Source organism: Cyprinus carpio, chromosome A6, assembly GCF_018340385.1.
Source record: "Cyprinus carpio isolate SPL01 chromosome A6, ASM1834038v1, whole genome shotgun sequence".
Lineage (NCBI taxonomy): Eukaryota > Metazoa > Chordata > Actinopteri > Cypriniformes > Cyprinidae > Cyprinus > Cyprinus carpio.
Window position 1 is genome coordinate 11,089,356 of NC_056577.1, and position 22,986 is coordinate 11,112,341.

Consider the following 22,986-nt stretch of genomic DNA (forward strand, 5'->3'; position numbering starts at 1 on the left):
CAGCCAAATTCAAATTTTATGCTTTCTTCTAGATATGTGAACAGCCTCCAGATAAAGCTGATAGTTAATCAAAATTTAATCTGAAATCTCAAATACTTATGATATATGTTTCATTATAAAATTACATGAAAGCTCCAGAGTGGGCTACTTTTGTGCCATTTAAACCCACCTGTGTTCCAAATTTTGTGTTTTATTGTAAATATTTCATATTTGATTAAATAAACACATCAATTTTGATTAATATTTAATATAAATTGCTCTAAATAATTAAAGAACTGCTGACCAGACTGGACAAACATGGAGAACAGTTTTAGTATTTTAATTTTAATCTAGATGTTTCTTTAATTTGTTGCAGCACTAAGTGATTCCAAACATATGAACCATAGTATATAATGTACATGGCCTTAATAGGGTCACTTCCCCTACAGTCACGAGGGATACAGTCAGTCGCCCACAAACACTGCACCACACTGACACCGCAAGATCTAAATCACTGACTTTCAAATGAGGTCATGTCAAAACAACATGCGAATGACATCTGGGAAAGATACACACATTTACAACCATTTAAGTCCAATAAAAAAGGAAGAGGACAAGGGGACTAATCAATTGCATCAGCACATGAGGTCATCAAACAGGTAAATCACATGGTGTAGTATTACAAAGAGAATACAGCTTTAGCTACTGAGTGAGCTGCTCTTCTGTCAAAAGATACAAACCCAACCCAGTGCGTAAGCATGCAGAGGACAAAATGAAAACAAAGCCCTGTGTCTCTAGAGGCATTACATCACCAGCGTCCCCATATTAGATTCATTGTGACGGTCTGGTATTTCCTCTACGATGATCTTCAGAGACCGTATAACACAAGGATTCTCAGAACCTCCACTTCTCTAAACAGTTTCAAAGGCAACCTATCTCCAACATCAGAGCAATTCAGCAAACATTCATTTAATGTCTACAACACAGGTCCAAATTAGTGAATAAACACTGCTTATTGGTCCTGCTTGAATCTTCTTAATGTCTAAGAATGTCTTTAAATCAGGTTTAATCTTTTATGAAAAACAAAGTTTTAATTGTATTTTTTTTTATATAATGTCATTGTCATATATTGTTTGAGTTTGCAATAGAGTGTAGCCTTCAAGTAAAACTTTTATTATTATTATTATTATTATTATTATTATTATTATTTATTAAAAAAGTTTTTGTGTGTCATTTTTGGGAAGCTGCAAAACATTTTAACTAACCTTGTCATAAGTCAAATTACCCTATCTTATATTTTAAAAGAATTACAAACAGTCATGAGGGTCTGCAGGGGTCATATCTATGACATAATTGCCTGTTTTATATCTTTTCTGCAAGTTGGTTTCACCAGTAGGCCTGTGTGCAATAATCAATATATCAACTTATCACACAATACATGTACATGACCTCAATAATTTTTGGTGACGCAATACATCACCTATTATATTTTACGTGTTTTTTGCAGCTTCTCGTACATAACGTGGTGTAGTCATGAGGTGCTCAATTTAAAAAAAAATGCTTCTACAAAAAAAGTTTAATCTGCAGATATGATCTTGTTTAGGGATATGTGCCATTGTGCGTACAGACATCTGACTGCTAAGTAGTGATTGTGTTTTTTAGCAAAAGTGTGAACCCTTAATTTACAGTGAAAAGAAGGTCAGGGAAAAATCTGTAGATGGAAAAATCTCCATACAAGTTCTTTGTGCATTTTTTTTTTTACTACTATTACTTTGCAATTTATGTTAGAAAATGTTTATTATTTTTATTCAAGTTTTTTTAAGGTATCTAATATTTTGATACTTAATTTCCATGCTCTAAATATTCTTAAAAATGTAAAGTTTGTTTGTCATTTGGAAGTGTGTAGGCCTTCTTGCATTACTATGCCGTTACATTATGATTATATATTCAATGGCATAAAATGGTCTTTAAAATGACAATAATATCACTTATTGCAATTATTTCTGGGGCAATATATCACACAACAAAGTTTTTATCATGACAGGCCTAGGCACCACATTATTTTGCTACAGCACAGAAAATTTCTTCAAATATTAATATATAGTGAAGTGGTTTTGTTAAAATAATAGTAAGATATAATAATGGAAGATCACACTAAACTACTATTTTCCTTTGAAGAATGTAATCTTTTTGCAAAATTTGCATCACATCAAATTCAAATTCAAATTCAAGTCATTGGATGTATTGTAAGAATTGCATTTTTATGTATTTCTGACCAAATTAATACAGCCATAGACATACAAGAAAAAAAAATCATGTCATTGACCCAATTTTGATTAGGAGGTGCATGAAGTAGTGCAACCCATAACAGACATACAATTAACATAGTTTTTCTTTTGTCTGCAGCAAGGTGGAACCAAAATTTGGTGATCAGCATAACCACATTATATGTTAAAAACAAGAGGAACCAAGTGACTTCCATCTAGATGGCCTGCTGATGGAATTCCCCACCAAACTGGACAAACAGGTGGATCTTCCCCCAGCTCATAAGAATACATCAGTTTTAAACAATCTAACACAACTCTTTTAATCAGAAACGCTGTAACACCTGACACTTCCTCAAGTGTCAAATGTCCTCTGAGAACTAGGTTACTCTATATGAGGAGGATAGGCTAAAAGAGTTTCCCATTACTGCTCAAACTACCACAAAGTTAGAGGCCAATATTTTCCACTTCCAGTTTCACAAAGATACAGACAAAACAACTAGAGTGTTTCCCTAGAACATAACTGCAGAAAAGATTGTCGGTCTTTTCTGAGTAATGCATTTCTGGATAATGAAGCAAATGACAGTGGAGTTACTCATTACATGTAACAACACTTGAAGATATTGTCATTTAGCCTGTCTTTTAAGTTCCTGCATCTTGATCTTTCGGATTATCTGGCATCTGGTCTATTATCTGAGAAGAATGCAGTAACAAATGCAAGGCTCAAACAGGAATGAGACAAAGATTCTGAATCACCAAACACATTTGTCATAGGGCACGGGTGCACAGGTCTGTTGAAAGGATGACAATGTGGAGAAATAAAAGCAGCAAGAGAGAGATGAGGGTGTTGTTTTCGCTTTAGACTGGAAAGAACAAATCGCTATTCAGCTGAGAACTTTTGCTCACTCACCACCCACACCGAGAAAGAGAAGGATAAAACGAGGGAGTGAAAGGGATGGGGAGAGAGAGCCGATCTCGACTGGAGACTCTTTACAGCTTTGCCTGTGGCAGTGTTTCATCTTTTTCCTTTGAAAGTGACTTAGTAGAGCCTAACTTCCTCTATTGCCTTCTACCACCGCCAAAGAAAAAAAATGCCCTTGGGACTGACCCATCATGCTACAGATGTTTTGTACCACTCACGGCTAAAGAATCAGAACCCCAGGAGATGTATCATCTTGGTTTTGAAAGCAGTATAAAACAAAGAAATGGCTTCAAACAACAGGTCCTAAATAAAATTATGTGGGAACCAGTGAAGGTCAAGCAATCTACTAAGCCCCCAATGCACACAGGGAAACTGAAGAACTGGTGTGACATCACTGTGAACAAAATAAGGCCAAAATGAATTTCGTTTGGAGTTCTGCAGACTTCACTGTGGCTCCACCTTCTTTGACACAGTCATTTTTTTGGTTCATTTCTTCTGTTCAGTCTGTGAAGGTCAAACACAAGTAAAAACATGAACACAATGGAAAGCGCATTCATAGTAGAAACTGAAGTTGTAATTCTAATTGAAAGTGACACTGGCACTATTTTTTAATGGTTAATACTGTAAAGCTGGATGTTCACAATGTTCGCTAACAGCATATCGCTGCTCGGGTATTTAAAACTTTTTTTTATCCCATGAATAAAAACAAAAAAAAGAACTCTGCTGTGAGTATATCAGGGCCTTTAGAATAGCTACTACTGCCTTCTTTCACTGCCAAAGAAAAAAAAAACTCCTTTGGGACTGACCCATGATGCTATTGATGTTTTGTCTCAGCCACTGTTAGAGAATCAGAACCCCAAAAGATATACCATTTTGGTTTTTGGAACAGCAAATAAAGGCCTCGAAAAAACAGCTCCTAGACAAACACTGTGTGGAAACCAATGAATCTCAGGCAATCTGCAATCTACTTACTCTCATAACTAGAAGAGACAGTTACTGCCCCTAATATGCCACTTTATTGTTTGTGTTCAGAACCCCACTGAGCCATTTAATTCAACTGTACTGGCAGCTTGTTAATCCCTGAACCCAGTCTAGACTTTGCAGGCTCTTCAGCATATGGCACCCGCATATGCTGCCCCGTTCCTCTCTCCTGGCCTCAGGCTCTACGGCCGTGCTTCAGGGCCTCCTAATTAAATATAAACAGATATATGGTCTCCTTGCAGCCATTCCTCTGGTTAGCATTCTACTACACCAAATGCTCAGTGCAATTTAAGAAAAATGCTGACCACAGAGGCTGACAGCTCTGAGAAACGCCGAAGAGATGGCCAAAATCTTTAATGCATCAGGCAGACTGGCCATAAAAGCGGATTATGACGCAGCAATAGGACGTGAGATGGAATTTTAAAGACGGATGCGTCTGACATCCGGTACAACTCTGTTGCAGTCATACAGTGGGGTGACGCATGCTCCATATGCATTTAACAAACTATATGGGCTACTGCGACTGCATCTCCCTAATGGTGCCCTCCAGACAGATTAGATGGGAGGGGCTGTTTTCCCGACATCTGCATGATGCTGTGACCTCTCATTTGGAGGGGGTGTGTTGCATACTGAGCCGTACCGAACCGAGCCGTACCGTACTATGCAGTGGAAAAGCGCCAAAGCGTGCCGTGCCGTACCGAACCGTACCGTACCGTACCATGCAGTGGAAAAGCGCCAATAGCACCGTTACCTTAGCACAATGATCCCGGCCAATAGAGCTGCCAGACATTTCAGGGCTAACAATCCCATGAAGCAACTTGTCCTGCCTTTCAAAAATGGACACTCTTAGTGAGAGGCTTTTGACAGAATTTTACCAAAAATACAATAAGCTTAAAGCAACAGTAATATGAGTTCACTCAAACTCAATTTATATTAGTGGTGGGAGAAAAGCTCGATGCATCGATGCATCGCGATTCGTTATCTAACGATCCAGAATCGATTCTCAAAAATTCTGAATCGATTCTGTGTTCAATTCAAATGCGAGCGCTGTCAAGACTCACGTGACCAAACAAAAAAGACGTTGATGGACGACCGTTCGCTGGTGAATTAGCTTCGTTTAAAATAAAATGGACAAACTACGACCTGCACCATCTCATTTAAAATCGGATGTGTGGCAACATTTTGGATTTTCTGAAGACACCGAAGGTGTCGTTGATAAAAGCCATACTGTGTGCAAAATCTGTAGCGCCAAATTCAAATATTTCGGCAACACGACTAACATGAAGAAACATATTACGCGGTTCCACTCAGAGCTGGAGAAACAGCATTCTCTTCCAATCACGAACACTCCCGGTTACATTCAAAGGACCCTGGATCAAGTAGCAAAGCTTCCACCGAATTCTGAAAAGGCAAAACGAATTACCCGATCAGTGGCGGGTTTTATTGCCAAAGATCTGCGCCCGTACTCCGTTGTGGAAAACCAAGGATTTCGCACGATGTTACAGGTACTTGAGCCACGATACACTTTGCCCTCGCGTCGTTATTTTAGTGAGACGGCTGTCCCCGCACTCTACAGTGAGTGTAAAGATCACATCTTAGAATTCCTAAGTAATACGGACAGAGTGGCAATAACATGCGATGCATGGACATCAATTACAACAGAATCGTATGTCACTATTACGGCACACTACATTACAGATGAGTGGAAGCTTGCAGCTTGTGTTCTGCAAACGCGTGCTATGAGCGAAAGTCACACAGGTAATAATTAATTAAGAATCGTTTTGGGAATCGGATCGTTCCTCCCAGAATCGGAATCGGATCGAATCGTTAAGTGCCTTAAGATTCCCACCTCTAATTTATATTATGCTATTTTTGGGCTTTTTCAGCTACTTTTATTGTCAAAATGGTGGGGGGGGGGGGGTAAACAGCAATTAAAGGGCCAAGCACACCAGTGGCCAAAATGTTTAATTTAATGCTCTGACAACTAAAATCATCACTGAAATCAATATGAAATCAAACCAACCCTCATTTACTTTAACAAATATCCCCGTAAATGATTGTGCATAAGTTTTCTGAATTTTACATTCTCAGAAGATCTGTTTTATCCAGCAGACACATACATTCACAAAAATGTTCTTTTCCATGCACAAGCTACACTATTCATTCTTGTAAATATCATGCCCTTTATGCAAGAAACAGGGAGGTTAGAGGACGTGCCGCCCAGATGCATGTCTCTGAGATCACAAACATGCTCTGCATAGACAGAGATCTGCTTAGGCTCAAAGCAACCCTCCCCTGATGTGTCAGCGGTCGTCTAGCGTAAAATTAAGTAAAGTGACTACTGTGCACAGCAATGTAAATGCTACACCAGTGTTATAATATCTGAAGACAGACTCGCTTCTGATCACAGGGTGTGTAAAGTATTGGTTTTCAGCTCTGATTTGCCATCTGTTAAACTGGGAGGTCAGCGAGAAGTTTATGAAAGTGGCATCAAAACGTCGACATTTAATTCACAATGAAATACTTTTACACAACTTCCTAAATGCTGATTTTTCTGCAAATTTTTTTTGGGATATTGTGAAATTAAATTCACCACAGCTAATGACAGCACTTTGCTAGTTAACACTTAGCTAACATGAATAGTAAAACACTGCAGTGCAGAAGACACTCATTATGTTTTGGCAAAAAAAAAAAAAAAAAAAAAAAAAAACATAACTACTATCAAGTTCTGCTTTTAGAATGCCAACATGACCACATACTGTAACATAGTATGTATTGATGACTTAAATCAATACATTTAAATTTAAGGATTTTAAGTAACCATACAAAAGATTTCAAAAGATTTACCATAAATTGTTTCCACTAAGCAAGTAAACGGTTCAGTTCAATGCTGCTTTTAAAGAATTAGTTCACTTCCAGAATTTACTCACCCCTATGTCATCCAAGATGTTCATGTCTTTCTGTCTTCAGTCGCAAAGAAATTAAGGATTCCAGGATTTTTTTACATATAATGGACTTAAATGGTGGCAATGGGTTGAAGGTCCAAATTGCAGTTTCAGTGCAGCTTCAAAGGGCTCAACACAATCCCAACAGAGAAATAAGGCTGTAATCTAGCGAAACGATCGGTCAACTTCTAAAAAAAAATGTAAATGTATATACTTTTTAACCAGAAACACACATCTTGCACTAGCTCCGCGATGCATGTCTGCAAATTTACGCATTATGTAAACACATTGGAAAAGTCCCGTGCAGTTAGCTCTTCATCTGTGTACTCCGGTTCAAAAAGGTAGGGTAGGACAAAAAACGTGAAGAAAAATCCTGGAAAGTTTTCCTCAAAAACCTTACTTTATTTGCAGCTGAAGAAAGAAAGACATGAACATCTTGGATGACATGGGGGTGAGTAAATTATCAGGAAATTCTTATTCTGAAAGTGAACTAATCCTTTAAGCACTCGGTCTTGGTTTTCAGGAATTAGACAGCCCGGGGTCTGTAAAGGGGGTGTGTTGGTGGTAGTGACAGGTTTGTCTATATCATGTGCATGTCTCAGCACACAGAGTCGAGCACCCACTCATTAGGAAAACATTTGTGTAAAACATTCACTGCAATCTAGTGGAACACCGTGTTTCATTTCAAACACACAATACAGCTTCTCATTTTGCTATTATTTAACCTGCTGGTAAAACTGACAGCAGATATTGTAAATAGCATTTGTGTGTAAAAAGCATGTTGATTATCTCTTAATAACAGTATTATACTAAAACAGTGCAAGCAACAAAGCTATTTAAACCTAAGCGACCCTCCCAACACCCTGCCAAAACACCCTTCATGCAAACCATGCATCAAAACTTATATCACATTCAGTCCTTCGCAAAACTGAATGAAAGCTATACCTGACAAGCATAACCATCAACAATTTCATATTACTGTATAGACCTTAATCAGAGTAGATGACATTTAATTTTCATGAATGACAATGATGCTGTGATTAGCAGTCGCAAAGGCCCAACAAAGGTTTGTACTGCTTTGTACTTGTGTTTCAATGAAAGACAGCACAACTACAGAACTGACTGTAAATCTATACCTCACAGTTTAATATAGTGCAAAATCAATTATGGCATCTACCTGACAAAAATATAGATGACTAAAACCAAATGAGCTTTTTAAAACATCTGTTTAAAGTTTGACTCAAGCCTCTCACAATTACACTATGACTAAATCTGAAACCTTGTCGAGGACAAGGAAATGGTTTAAAGAACAAATATAACCAGATTTGAACTATAACCACCAATAAAGATTCTGAGATTCAAAAGAGGCATACTCATGAGAAGAGAGAACTAATAATTATCTTTTGGAGTGGCTTGATTTGTAATCCCATTAATTATTAGTTAATATAAACCTAATTATGTATTTTTGTAAAGTGACACTGGGGGTGAACACACATTTATTGAAGTGTCATGCTATAATGTTAGGTTTGACGTTCCATTCCATTTTCACTATGGCAACCAGAGCTTCCGCCAAACTTGGCATTACTCACCAACTAAACTAAATAAATAAAATGACAATACATTAAAAAAAATCTGAAAAATCTCGTAAAGAGATTTCAAATGCCCTTGTTGCCCTTACCTTCAATGGCAATGACGTGCTCTCGGATCTGATTCTGCAGCAGTGGATCCTCCACGCGCTCCAGCAGCTCGTAGATTGAGTAGATGTTCGGATGGACGGACTCGAACCTCTGAATCTCAGCTCTGATCGCGGCTGAGTTTGCCAGGTGTTGCTGATAATTCATGTTTGCAATATGATCTCTTCCAATGGAACCCGATATGCAATCCTCTAAAAAATGTTTGCAGATGATTTAGGGATACCGATATGCTGCAAACATTTAAACACAGTAGGGAGGTCAGATGTCCACATGTAGTCAGCTCCAACGATTTTGTTCAAAACAAAAAAAACTACAAATCCCCCCAAAGTTATACTGGGTATATAGGATGCAATCACAAAAAAACTTATGAAAACGTCAAAGATTAAGCATTAATCCACTTAATGCGAGACGAACTAACATGTCGCAGCGGCTTTGATATCAGTGCATGTGATATTTGAGTATATGTGAATTACAACAGAAGTCCAGACGCTGGAGGGAGATCTGCAGCTGTCCGGATCTGAAATCAAAGGATACAGTCATATGCCCCATATCCTCATAAATACAGCTTAAAACACAGAAGCTTCCCTAAATCAAGCATCGTCATAACGGCTATAACAGGCAAGAGAAGGCCACCTCAGGTCTACAGTCCGAGGCGAGAAGAGTCCACATGGTCGCCTCCGGCTGTGTGCTTCAGCGCCAAAAGGGGTGAGAGGAAAATAAATAATTCAAATTCAAACTCGGCGAGAAACTACAGTTCGCGCAAACGAGCTGGACGCGGTGTGTCTGCTGTGTTCCAAGCACAGTCAACTCGCTCTCTGCTGTTGTTCACTTCGGCTCATGCTGACATTTCAACCTCTGAACTACTTTCTGCGGTCTCGATGCAAAACCACAAATCCACTCATGTATGTCAACCTCAACAAGATACAATCGCCGGGGAGCTTTTCTGATATCTCTCTTGTTTTATCCGCAAAGATGGGTGCATTCCCTTTCCTCCCGCACTGAGGTCCGTCCCGTCTGTATCCTCTCAAACATCATTGCGCCTGCTCCTTCCTTTGGACGTTTCCTACTGGAAAAAACGTCGGCGCTTGGGAGCCGTCGTCCAGGTCGTAGCTGCGCTAGTTCTGCGCAGTCAGTTGTTATTAAACAGCATACAGGTCGCCACACACTGGATGGGGGCGCTAAAAGGTGCACCTTTGCAACTTGGAGCACATGGTGTCTGATTAGCGGGCCCTGTAAACGATTTTAATGAATTGCTGGCACAGCTCTTTGACACACTCTAAGATATGACCTCAGAGTTTTATGATAACATGGGCGTGAGGTAACCCATGTATCCAATAAAGTTTAACATAGGAAAGTTTTACTGATGAACTGACAGGGTAAGACACAGGAAAGATGCAACCATATGTAATGTGCATTTCATTTTACTGTAACACATTTAGCAAATACATATTTACATATTCACACCAGCCAATGTGTTATTAAGAGAAATGTGTGTGTGTGTGTGTGTGTGTGTGTGTGTGTGTGTGTGTGTGTGTGTGTGTAGCCTATATTTGGTTTAGTATTTTATATTAATCAAACTTCATATATATTTATATATATATATATATATATATATATATATATATATATATATATATATATATATATATATATATATATATATATAAAATACTAAATCAACTATTCTACTTAAAATTGTGTTTTGAAAATTTAGTTAATAATTATTTAATATCCGATGAGAGACAAAGCAGAATCCCATTGAAAGAGATTCATCTGAAAGGTAAATTTATTCTATGACATATGAATATATAGACCTATGTATATTTGCCATATTTCAACTAAGGATATGTCATAACAGCAACACTACGAATTCTAATTGAAATGATTTCAGTCAATTTATATAAGTTTTAATGATTATTGAAGATGCCTAAAAGGTACATCTAACTGATGGATTTATTGAATATTAACCCCATTAATTATAGCAATTATTCAATTAAAAAATAATAACTGTAAGTAAACTCAGAGCCTTTTGTGGGTGGGCATTTAGCTCAAGGGTCTAATTTTATCCTTTCAATATAAAAACAATATCTTTTACTCCCCAAATCTGACACATTTATGTGTCCACAAATCTCTTATTAACAAATAGAAACAAAAACCTTTGATATTCAGCATAATACAATATCATAGATTACTGTGACACAAAATAAGATTAGTTAACCTCAATACTGTTTTGACTGACTGAATCTTACAAATGTTGATATTCAGAAGAAATTACAAAATTATGAACATCCAAGCAATTCATTAAATGTGTTGTTCAGGGGTCATCTTCTGGGGGGCATTTTACCCCATCTTACCCTAGTAAAAAAAAACATCTGTATCTAATTCTGCTAAAGTACACTGTTGCTAAATGTCTTGCACAGCTGAATTCTGTTAGCATCCATTTTACTCAATGGCCTCTTCTATCCTGATTCCATCCACCAGCAGGGAATGAACTATTCCATTTCGCTTCCTTCCACTACTTGTTGCTTTAATGCAGCATTCATGCTTCTCCACTGCAAAGCGTGTCTCGCTTCCATTCTCTGTAAACTCCCCCTGCACAAAGAAATCAACATAAACATAGGCCTATAACTAAACAAGCACCAGTTGTGGGAATGATGTGATATGAAGAAAATGGTGTTATGTTTTTCCACAGTGGCCACACAACTACACCATTAGCCGACTTGACTCAGACTTAAATAAACAATGGACCAAAGTGGATCTTTCATACACCTAAAGGCCGGTGTTAGTCTGAACTGCAGAATTAAAAGTACTCACTATTGTCTCCATTTTCTGTCCATTGCACCACACATCCATAGTGTCTTTCTCTAGTGAAACAGACAAAAAAAAAATAGTTTGCTAATAGTTCTGTTAATTATCTTACCTTTTTGAATTTTTATGCTGCCACTGGATCATAATTTGAAATCCCCTAAACTAGTCATTCTCTTCTTACAGTGTGGTTAGACAGAGATTAACCCAAAAAAATTAAGGCCTTTCAGAAAAACAGAAAAAACATTTTTTTTTTTTTACCTTATAAATCAAGAGTGATGTTTACACAGTGTCACTTACCTAGAACTATCCTATAATCAGCACCACCCAGTTTCAGCACCCATGTTTTGGACATTTTTGATCGGTTGTACAAAAATGTTTGGAGACTTTTTCCGTTGATTTCCAGTGTGTACTCATAGGAAAACCCAGTGATTGCCTCAATACTTATGGTTGCTTTTGTATCTGTCCTCCCAACAGGGAACGTTTCTTTGCCCACCAGTTTGAACATCCAATCCCTCCTCAGCACCTCCTTAAAAAGTTAATGAAACTTAACATAATTATTTCATATTATTTTATTCATCTCCATATAATGTTATATGTATAGTGGGTAATCACCCCCCTTTAAAATAATCACATTTTGTTGCAACCTAAAACTAAGACAGACACAGTTTTTGTTTTATCCAGCTGTATTTATTCAGTGCAGCTTATAACATCCCAGTCAAAGATATAACAGCAACATGTCAGGGGGGCAAAAAATTAAAAAAACGGAATCACTGTGATGGAAAAAGGATCAATTTCAACTTTTGACTTTCAGCTGTGATCTGCTGTGGTGATTAGCTTTGATTAGCTCAACATGAAAAGAGCTTTCCTGGAGCATTTCAGTCCTTTGTAGTGCAACTGAAGCAAACAATCAACTATGGGTGGCAAGGCACTGTCAAAAGACCTCAAGGATAAAGTTGTGGACAGGCACAAGTCAGGAGATGGATACAAAAAAATTCAAAAGATTTATCAATGAATAGAAGCACAGTGAATTCTATTATTAAGAAGTGGAAGGTATTTGGTACAACACAGACCCTCCCTGGATCAGGACATTACTCCAAACTGGATGAAAGAGCCAGGAGGAAACTGGTCAGAGAGGCTACCAAGAGGCCTACAGCAACTGAAGCAGTTGCAGGAATTTATGACAAAGAGTGGTCATTGTGTGCATGTGACAACAATATCACTAATTCTCCACAAATGTGTCTTGTATCGGAGGGTTGCAAGAAAAAAGTCACTCAAAAATTGCCAAATGCAGTCATGACTGAGCTTTGCCAAAACACACCTTGAAGATTCTGAGGCAGATGAGATAAAAATTGAATTATTTGGCCTTAACCCCAAACATTATGTCTGGCTGAAATCCAATACAGCTCACCATCCAAATAACAGCATTCGTACAGTAAATCATGGAGGTGGTGATATCCTGTTATGGGGGTGTTTCTCTGCAGCAGGGACTGGAGCACTTGTCAGGATAGAAGGAAAAATGTATGGGACAAAATACTGTACTGTCAAATTCTTGAGGAAAATCTGCTGTCCTCTGCCAGAAAGTTGTCAGTGGGAAGAAGATTTACCTTCCAACATGACAGTGACCCAGAGCACACAGCAAAACTGCACACACAGTGGTTGAAGGAGAAAAAGGTGAATGTCCTTGCGTCGCCTAATCAGAGCCCAGACTTAAACCCCAATGAAAATCTGTGGAATGACTTGAAGACTGCAGTGCACAAACACTCACCATCAAATTGAACTGAATTTGAACAGTTCTGCAAAGAAGAGTGGGCAAATATTGCAAAGTCTAGATGTGCAAAGTTAGTAGAGACATGTAATGTAAGTGTATTTTTTTTTCCTGACATGTTGGTGTTATATCATTTACTTGAATGTGATAAGTTGCACTGAGTAAATACAGATGGAAAAAACAAAAACTGTGTCTGTCTTTATTTCAGGCTGCAAAGCAACAAAATGTGATTATTTGAAAGGTGGGTGATTCTCTTCTATACCCACTGTACACACACACACACACACACACACACACACACACACACACACACACATATATATATAAAAATATCTTATATAACATAATGATGAATAAGGTGAATCAGTTTATAAGATCTCACCTGCCCATTAATGTAAATGACCCGTTTCCCTGTTGTTGATCCGTGTTCAAACTCAATTCGGTAAACCCCATCGCTAAGTGACACGTCCCACGTTCCCACAATGTCTCTGGACATACTGTGTTAAGATCCACACTACCCAACCGCTCTATACAATTTTTAATTCTATGTAATTTTTTAACTTCCGCTTGATCACAATAGCAGTCCACATCATGTGCAACTGCTGATTAAATCTCTGTATATTACTGAGGAGGCTACCATCCTATGCTCGCTCAGCAACGAGTGCATTAGTGTAAGAGGCTTAACTTATCAAGGCAGAGAGTATTTGATGATGTTTATGTGCGAAGACAGTTATTTCACTGCAATTAAATTTAAATAGACATCAGGTGTAGGAGTAAAAATCATAAAAAAATCATAAAAACTATTTTCAGTTGTTCAGTTGTTTGCTGGATACAACTACTATACCAACCACAGCACCCACTACCACAATTTTTCCTTAACACCAACTACTATTACTACAAATATACCCACCACATTGGAGGAAATGCATTCACACACAACCGTACCCTGGAACACAGCTGTACCCAACACTTCTGAGCATGTCCATCGGCCCTCACCACAAACTACTCATCTCTCTGTTACCTCAAACTTCAACAAACAACATAAAGAAAAATACCTAGACCACAAGCTAAAGATTTCAGCTGCAGTCTCACCAAGAACTGAACGTGACACACAGAGGCCCACTGCTAATAAACCAGAAACAGAACTTATGACCACCCAAAAGGGGAAAACTAAACCTGACAGTGCCAACAGGAGGAAGAAGATGGATATGCCTGAAAAGCCTTTAAAGAAGATACTTGCAGGGAAAAAAGTGTCTAAGGGGACAAATGTCAGTGTTCAAAATAAAAATGCAGCAAAAAACAAGATGTCTTTGAAGAAGACCAAGCAGTCTAGGATCAAGCAGCAAATCCCAAGAAATCATTAGAAACTTTTTTGAGTTACTTTTACAGAGAAGACGACGACTCATAGTACGTATTGTATTAAAAAAAAAAAAAAAAAGTATTAAAAAAAATAGAGCTCACCATTAGAGAAGAAACATTTTATGTGAAAACTGTAGATAAAAATTTGAAATGTCAAATATAAAAATAAATGTATACAGTTAAATTCATAATTTTCAAAAACCCTAGGAAAAATCCTTACTATTGAGCCCTGTAGATATTTCATTCTTAAAAACAACGGTTCAGCATGTCTGATTCCATGAAAAACCTTGAACATCTATAGTGCAAAAAGTTTATTCAGATAATTAAAATGGTCTTCACACTAAGAAAATGGTTCTTTTAAGGTCTTTTCAATGAAAGGCTCTTTGGTAAACCCAAAATGTGAAAATAAAAACTTTTATTTTCTGGAGTGATGATATACAAGTTGCGTTATTTGCTCATTTAGAAAAAAGTATATTTCCAGAAAATTAAGAAGCATTTTGGCTTGTAAAAGAACTTGAACAATGACTTAAAACTGTTGTCTTATTAACCAGTCTCATTGTCTGCAGGTAATTACGGCTCCAGATGAGCAGAATCATACCCAGGTGGCCAAAACAGTTTGGCCCGATATTGGCCCAGATCCGGCAGGCCTGGAAGAAATAACTCGGCTCGGCTGTGGTTGACAGACTCTGCATGGATATGGGATGAATGACGCCCCAGAATTGGCCCAAATACACTGGCCCGAGTCCGGCTGCCGAAACTGCCGCCATTGGGCCACAGTCATGCCGACAAGAATTGAAACACTCAGCCAGTTCTGGCTTGAGTCTGGGTACTGAAACTGAGCCGGCACTGGGCCACAATCATGATACCAAAAATACTACACTTAGCAGTACTGGTCCAAGATTGGGTACTGAAACTGTGCTGGCACTGGCCCAAATCTGGGTACTGAAACTAAGTTGACACCACCGGCATTGGGCCACAATCACACCAATGAGAAATTAAACACTTAACCAGTACTGGCCCGAGTCTGGGTACTGAAACTGAGCCAACACCACCGACAACTGGGCCACAATCATGCCAACCAAAATTGTACACTTAGCTGGCACTGGTCCAATACTGGCTACTGAAACTGAGCCAACACGACCAGCATTGGGCCATAATCACGTCAATCAAAATGGTACACTTAGCCAGTACTGGCCTGAGTCTTGAGTACTGAAACTAAGCCAACACCACCGGCGTTGGGCCACTATCACGCCAACCAAACGGTACAATTAGCCAGTACTAAATATATTTTACAGTGTCCTTGTTGAACCTACATGTAAGTAAAAAAAAATATTAATAGGAATTAAAATAAAAAAATACACTAAGAAATAACATAACATCGGGCAGGTAAAATATAATGTTTAAGTGTCACTGCTGCATACTCTTTACCACGTTGTAAACGGAGACCCACCCCCAGCACTCAACCTAAACTGGTCCGAGTCTGCATGGCTATATCTCAGCCAAAATCAGACCAGCCCTTATGTGTCCGTAATTGGGCTGAATGTGGCTAAATGTGCCGTGTCTCAGTGCAAATCGGGCCAAATCTCAAAACCCAAACAAAACCCAAAACTATCAACCATCAATAGTCCACTAACTTCTGGCGAGCCGCTAGCCGCTGCCAGAATACAGCCGAGTGAGCCGACACTCAGCCGCAATTGGCCTGATTGCGCTGGCTACCTGGGTATGTACAGTGAACAGAGGGATGAGTACCTGGAGCAAGTGTGTAATATGGCACTTTGGGCCTCTCATAAATAGTACCATGAAGATTGAACACTACCAAACAGGTCAGTGCTGCTTAGCATCTTTGTTTGTAACATGTCCTATCAAAATGTCTTCATTCAGATTCAGTTATTATTATAATTATTTAACAGAACAGGATAAGCCATTGCGAGGCCTGTAGGACAGTGAAATCATCAACCAGGACCTCATCACAACATTTCGGACCATTTTGGTATGATTTCTAATGATTTCAACATGGTTTTGACTGACTTTGACATGGAAGTCAAGGTGTGTGGTAAAAATCGTAGATAATTTTATCAGTGTATAGATGTAGATTTAATCATTTCTCACCTCATTTTATAACATGAAATTATGCATTCCTTGTTTCCACAGCAACGATATGAAGTGCCGATTGTCATGAAAGCAGTGTTTGACTACATTAACACATTGTCAACCCGCATTAAAGAGACAGAACAGCAGAGGACATTTGCGGTTATGTGCAAGAAAGAAGATAAATCAAGATCTCTAGAGGACTTCCTATCTAGGTTTAATTTAGGTTAAATTCTGTTTATTTTGACTGAATGTTCAGAACCATTTATTTGTTCTAATTTTACATTAGATTTAATCATTTTTTTCAATAACTCTCAAATACCCTGCAGTTCCCATCAAAAAAAAAAAAAAAAAAACATTTGGGAAACCCTTTAGTATTATATATAACCTATAATGTAAAAGACCTCAATGGTTATAATATAGTTCAGAGTCAGATAACACACACTATAAAGCAATATGTAGGATTTCTAGTCATTAAACAGAATATCAAGTTATTTCAGCCAGTGGAGCACTTTGGGTTCCTAGACTGTCTGAGTTGTTCATGACATCAGTAAAAGTTGCATAAATCCAGCCAAACTGAACATTTACTAGACTGAAAAATTGCAGGAAAGTTGAGACTGTATGAAACCACACTTAAATGATCAATATTAAGACTGTCTTGAAATATATACAGTATATAGAAAGCTTTGCTGTATCAACACCACTCCCATTTGTTAACGTAACTTGGCAGAATAGACACTTTTTTTGTTCTCTGAAATTCCATGTTAAGCATTAAACAAATTTGGGGTCCAATTCAGTGAACACCCTATGCAATCAAACTACTCTTATGTGCATTGTACACTATCTGGATGTCTGACCTTCAAACAACCCGCCTTAATAACAACTTACAGCTAAAATAAAAAACTATTTGTAGTACATCTTGGGATATGGTCAAGTCATTTTCTCCAGAGATCTTGCTGCTTATAGAAGTGCACATATGTTATTGGTACTTTTCTTTTAATTGGAACCAGCTCTCATCTGCACCAGAACCTTCAATCACAAATGCTTTGAGGAATGGCACCAATAAAAATAGGATGACACAGTCCATTTACAGCGCTTTTATTGGCTATTTTGGAGGTAGGAACATTGTTGAGAATCTTTCTCTGCATTCTTTACAGCCCAGGAGGACCTATGGATGTTTGGGTCCTGCATAGCGATCCAACAGGGACCACTTCCTCTCTAGGGTATGACAGCTTGATTGATGCCCTCTTAAAAGAACACCTGTTTTAGAACAAAAAAAACAACAACGAACATCTTTAATGCAGATCGCATGCATGTTTCAGGGAACATCTCTGAAAAACTCACTCCAATCCCATGTATAGTATGAGTCAGAGTTGGAAACGGCTGAGTCATCTTTTGTTGTTTATCTGTTTAGTCTTTCCAGGCAGCTATAAATTAACCAGACTTTTTCAAATTTCACAAATTGTCATAAATCCACAGGCCTTTGTCATATATCTCTATTGAAACTTGTTGGAAAAACCCTGGATGACATGAGTGGAGTCCTGGAGCTTTATCCCATAAATGGTGAGATTGTTTTGCATTGAACAAAACTCACTTTATGGTTCCTGCACTTCCTTTTTGTTGAAACTATGATGTAGTGCTGAGGGAACTGTGGTCTGCTTTGCAGGAAGTGCATCAGTGGACCGTGAGGACCTGCCTGCCTCGCTGGTGCAGGACATTAGGAGCTACTTCCAGATCAGCCAAGAGTGTTTCTCCATGCTGCTTGTTGGGAAAGATGGCAATGTGAAATCCTGGTACCCCTCCCCTTTGTGGTCCATGTCAATAATTTATGAGCTGGTTGACTCCATGCAGCTTTGCAGGCAGGAGATGGCCATCCAGCAGTCTCTCGGCACGTGCTGGCCTGATGACTACAGTCACCATGATGGTTACCACGAGGGCTACCACGATGGTTACTGTTATTAAGAACAGAAAGGAATGTCTTTGAGCCTTTGCACTCCCTACTGGGAAAGGTGTGAATAGTTTCAATGTCTCAAACCTTTCAATGTTTCAGACCTCTCACTTTATCATTTTGTGGTACTTAATATTTAGATTTGCTTGTGTCAAGAAGTATATTGCTGTTGATGATTTTAAATGTTTTTGATTTTGACTTTTCATAACGTAAATGTATTTGCATATGGGTATGATTTTTTTTTAGTTGTACATTCATGACTTAACAATAATAAACTTTAAATTCCAGTAAAGAAAAATCCAAGCGATCCAAGTTTTACTACATATTTTGCAGATTGCTAACACTGAGTCCCAAGTTAGCGTTTTGTATTGTGGGAACTGTTTTTGTGCTGTGTGGGCTGTTTTATCTGACTTTTCATCCATCTGGAATTTCTTTGCTGCCCTCTACTGGGCATTTTGGGATAGTGTAAAAATATGTCTTGTAGAGTTAACTGTTTTGTAAGTGGACTACAAAGCATTTTTTTAACTGGATTATTCGAACATCTAATGATCTGGATGATTAAAATAAATATATTTTTATGTAAGGGTTAAATGTTAGATGAGTTATTATTATACTGTATGTATGTGCAGTTAAGCAAAATAAAAACCTTTACATTTTAATTAGTACAAATCTTACATATCTTAAACCAAAAGAAATACACAGATCCACATTTTCAGTGATCAAGTTGTTTATATCTCTTCTGCAGAAAACCTTCAAATCATACTTGTAAAAAAAAAGCATTCAACAAAATCACACTCAATATGCTCTGCTTTTGTTTCCAGCATCATAGAGCACACAACACCTAAAAACAAATAAAAACTCTAAAAAGGAAATACTAATGTTGTTCCCACACACAAAACACACACAACCCCATTTTGGTCTCCAGAACCGATCCTAGACTTCTGAGAAGGGGGGTTTCTGTCTGTACTTTCATAAAAAAAACTATTTTAACAATTAAACAATTTAGCCTATAATAGCCTACTATACATAAATTGATTAAAGTAATCAAATGTAAAAAATAAAATATCATATCAAAGTTATCCAATATTCAATGAAGAACAGTGAATAATTCTCAAATTTTCTTTTGTTGTTTGATGAACAGATGATGACAGACAGTGGCAGGTTTATACAGCAGGATGCTGTCACAGAATGCACAAATACTGACTAGCACTTTAAGTTTGATTACATTTCAAACTCTTTATTTCCACTTAAAGGGATACTCCACCCCAAAATGAAAATTTTGTCATTAATCACTCTTCTGTATCATTCGAGCCACAAGGGTTTCTATGTGTATTTAGCTTTGATTAGAATGAAAACAGCGCATCCTTGTGTTGTGTGGATGATAAAGAAGTGCATATGCAGCATACTGTCTGATGGCAGATGGAGTATTCTGATGATGACTTTCATACCTTTTATGGACCTTGACACTGTTATTTTCTTGGCAGTCTATGGGACAGTCACAGGCCTCCCAGTTTTCATCCAAAATATCTTAAATTATGTTCCGAAGATGAATTGAGCTTTTACGGGTTTGGAACGACATGGGGGTAAGTGATTAATGACAAAATTTTCATTTTGGGGTTGAGTATCACTTTAAGACACAATGACTGTGTTTAGTTAAAACTCACCAAGACAGACATTTTGACTTATACAAAGCACAAAGTAGCCTGTTTTTGTCTGCGTTTCAGTCCGTCTCAAATTGCACACATGGAAAGCGCTTGGGGTAGTCTACTGTCACGATTGTCAGCTGGAGTGCCCATGAACTCCAGTAGAGGGCACTCCACTCAGGACTCTAGCATTTGGTGTCCATTTCCATTTCCAACTCCATTTCCCATAATCCCGTGCTTAGGGCTAATCACCACCAGGTGTTCCCCATTACCACTCCCCTATATATACTGTGTTTGAACTCACAATGATTGTGAAGTCTTGTTTAGCCTGGTGTAGCATTTCTGAGCGGCTTTCCTAGTGTCTGGTCCTTCCGTGTCTGATATTGGATTGTGTATACAGCCTTTGATTCTCTGCCACCTGCCCCGACCTCTGCCTGGTACTGTTACTGATTCTGGATATCCCTTTACACACTTGGCGCTGTTATTGGATTACTGCCTGTTTGACCATTCTATATTAAACTACTGCAAATGGATCCGAACGTCTCTGACTCCATGTTACAGAAGACTTCACCATACCAGGATCCAGCAGCCCGGTATCCTCTCGTTACCGAAATGTCTGTTCCCACTTCTAGGTCAGCGTGTCAACTATCCAGCTCTATCATTGACCCAGTAGATCAGCTATTACACCTTCGTCAAGGAGGCCTATCTACTGAGGAGTATGTTCAATAGTTTTGTGACTATTGAACATACTCCTATCATAACAAGTACCGTTCTATGACAAAGTTTTGTTTAAGGACTTTTAAGGTTCCGTTTTGGACTCAATGACCCAGTTAAGTCATGGTTACCTAGAGGGGAGTTTAATGGCAGTTTAAGGGACATCATGGAGTATGCTCTTCTGTTATGTGACTCTCTGTTCACTGTGGGAGAGGCAGAAGACAGCGCTGAAACCCCAAAGAATTTTTTTGGGGGGGGGGGCAACATTGTCAAGCGCAGTCAGCAGCGGAGCCTGAACCACCAGCGCCGCTGCACGAGATGGCCGCCAGCCCAGCGCCGCTGCACGAGATTCCAAAGTCAAGTCACGGTTGATCTTCAGGAGTCACATCAAATCACAAGTGATCATGAATCAAGTCACGTCTCAGCTGAGCTTCCAGAGCCTCGTCACGTCTCAGCTGAGCTTCCAGAGCCTCGTCACGTCTCAGCTGAGCTTCCAGAGCCTCGTCACGTCTCAGCTGAGCTTCCAGAGCCTCGTCACGTCTCAGCTGAGCTTCCAGAGCCTCGTCACGTCTCAGCTATCCATGAACTCACAGCCTGTCCTGTCACGGCCACGGAGGCCGTCCACCAACTCACGGCCTGTCCTGTCACGGCCACGGAGGCCGTCCACCAACTCACGGCCTGTCCTGTCACGGCCACGGAGGCCGTCCACCAACTCACGGCCTGCCCTGTCACGGCCACGGAGGCCGTCTATGAACTCTCTGCCTGCCCTGTCACGGCTATGGAGGCCATTTGGGAACTCTCCAACCGCCTTATCACGGCCACGGAGGCTGCCATTAATCTGTTTATGTTCTCTGTTTCAGTCCTACCTGACCAGACTTGCTCTCCTGTGCCATCTGCTCCACTGTGGTGGTCCTCTGCTCTGCCCTGGTGGGCTTTTGGTCCAGCTGCTCAGCTGTGGTGGTCCTCTGCTTCACCCTGGTGGGCTTCTGTCCCATCTGCTCAACTGTGGGGGTCCTCTGCTCCACCCTGGTGGGCTCCGCCTGCTCTGTCCCGGTGGGCTCCAGTTCCACCTGCCCCACCCTGGAGGGCTCCTGCCTCACCAGTCTCAACCTGGTTCTCTACTTTGCCTGCTCCACACTGGTGCTCTTCGGCTCCGCCCTGGCTTCCTGCTCTGCCGGCCCCACCCTGGCTCTTTGCTCCGCTGTGGCACCCTGCTCAGCCAACTCTGCCTCCCTCCCTTGTCCATCCACTTCCACATGGACCTGGTCCTCCATCCCTCCCCCGTTCTACCTCTGCTCCAACCCCCACCTGAACACTGGTCTACTCCCGCTGGGGCGCTATGCCACGATCGTCAGCTGGAGTGCCCATGAACTCCAGTAGAGGGCACTCCACTCAGGACTCTAGCACTTGTTGTCCATTTTCATTTCCAACTCCATTTCCCATAATCCCATGTTTAGGGCTAAACACCACCAGGTGTTCCCCATTACCACTCCCCTATATATACGGTATTTGGACTCTCAATGATTGCGAAGTCTTGTTTAGCCTGGTCTAGCATTTCTGAGCGGCTTTCCTAGTGTCTGGTCCTTACGTGTCTGATATTGGATTGTGTCCAATTTGTGTTTTTTTTTTTTTTTTTTTTTTTTTTTTTAAGTATCGAGCAAGAACAGCAGGAGACCGCACATGGCAGTCACGTTATGATTTGACTGATTTGGCTGTTACTTAGAAAGGGCGACAGCGCACCGCATTAAGTAAAGGGACATTAATGTTTTCATAACCTCTGGCCAAAATCAAAATCTTATTTGGAATATTATTGCTGGAGATGAAAAAAAAAATCACATTTTGTTTTAATGTTGGCACAATTACTTCATTTATACAG

At 39.4% G+C, this 22,986-nt stretch overlaps 2 protein-coding genes and 1 pseudogene across 4 annotated transcripts in view; 1 reads left to right on the forward strand and 2 right to left on the reverse strand.

The window, feature by feature from the left end:
* Nucleotides 1–9,890, reverse strand: part of LOC109096555 (arf-GAP with GTPase, ANK repeat and PH domain-containing protein 1) — a 190,059-nt gene extending 180,169 nt beyond the window's left edge. For 2 of the 3 annotated variants that reach the window (XM_042758028.1, XM_042758026.1), the window contains exon 1: nucleotides 8,770–9,890. In XM_042758028.1, the coding sequence (XP_042613962.1) occupies nucleotides 8,770–8,932 (163 nt within the window). In that variant the 5' untranslated portion in view covers nucleotides 8,933–9,890. The remainder of the gene's footprint in view (nucleotides 1–8,769) is intronic. The other variant, XM_042758027.1, reaches the window with a different exon arrangement.
* A 590-nt stretch (nucleotides 9,891–10,480) lies between these two features.
* LOC109089711 (fas apoptotic inhibitory molecule 1-like) lies at nucleotides 10,481–13,979 on the reverse strand. The gene is made up of 4 exons (XM_019103699.2): nucleotides 13,741–13,979; nucleotides 11,891–12,119; nucleotides 11,600–11,649; nucleotides 10,481–11,377 (listed from the first exon to the last, which is right to left on the reverse strand). Exons 1-4 carry the CDS (start codon nucleotides 13,852–13,854, stop codon nucleotides 11,228–11,230), a joined length of 543 nt encoding a protein of 180 aa, XP_018959244.1. The 5' UTR covers nucleotides 13,855–13,979; the 3' UTR covers nucleotides 10,481–11,227.
* An 89-nt stretch (nucleotides 13,980–14,068) lies between these two features.
* On the forward strand, nucleotides 14,069–18,784 carry LOC109080464 (annotated as a pseudogene).
* The last annotated feature ends 4,202 nt before the right edge of the window (nucleotides 18,785–22,986 follow it).

Bases quoted from the DNA above. Each gene is read 5' to 3' on its own strand.
- LOC109089711 (XM_019103699.2), bottom strand. From the start codon at position 13,854: ATGTCCAGAGACATTGTGGGAACGTGGGACGTGTCACTTAGCGATGGG. The intron at 12,120-13,740 runs GTGAGATCTTAT...TAACTTTTTAAG, and splicing joins TCATTTACATTAATGGGCAG to GAGGTGCTGAGGAGGGATTG. The intron at 11,650-11,890 runs GTAAGTGACACT...CTGTTTCACTAG, and splicing joins TGATTATAGGATAGTTCTAG to AGAAAGACACTATGGATGTG.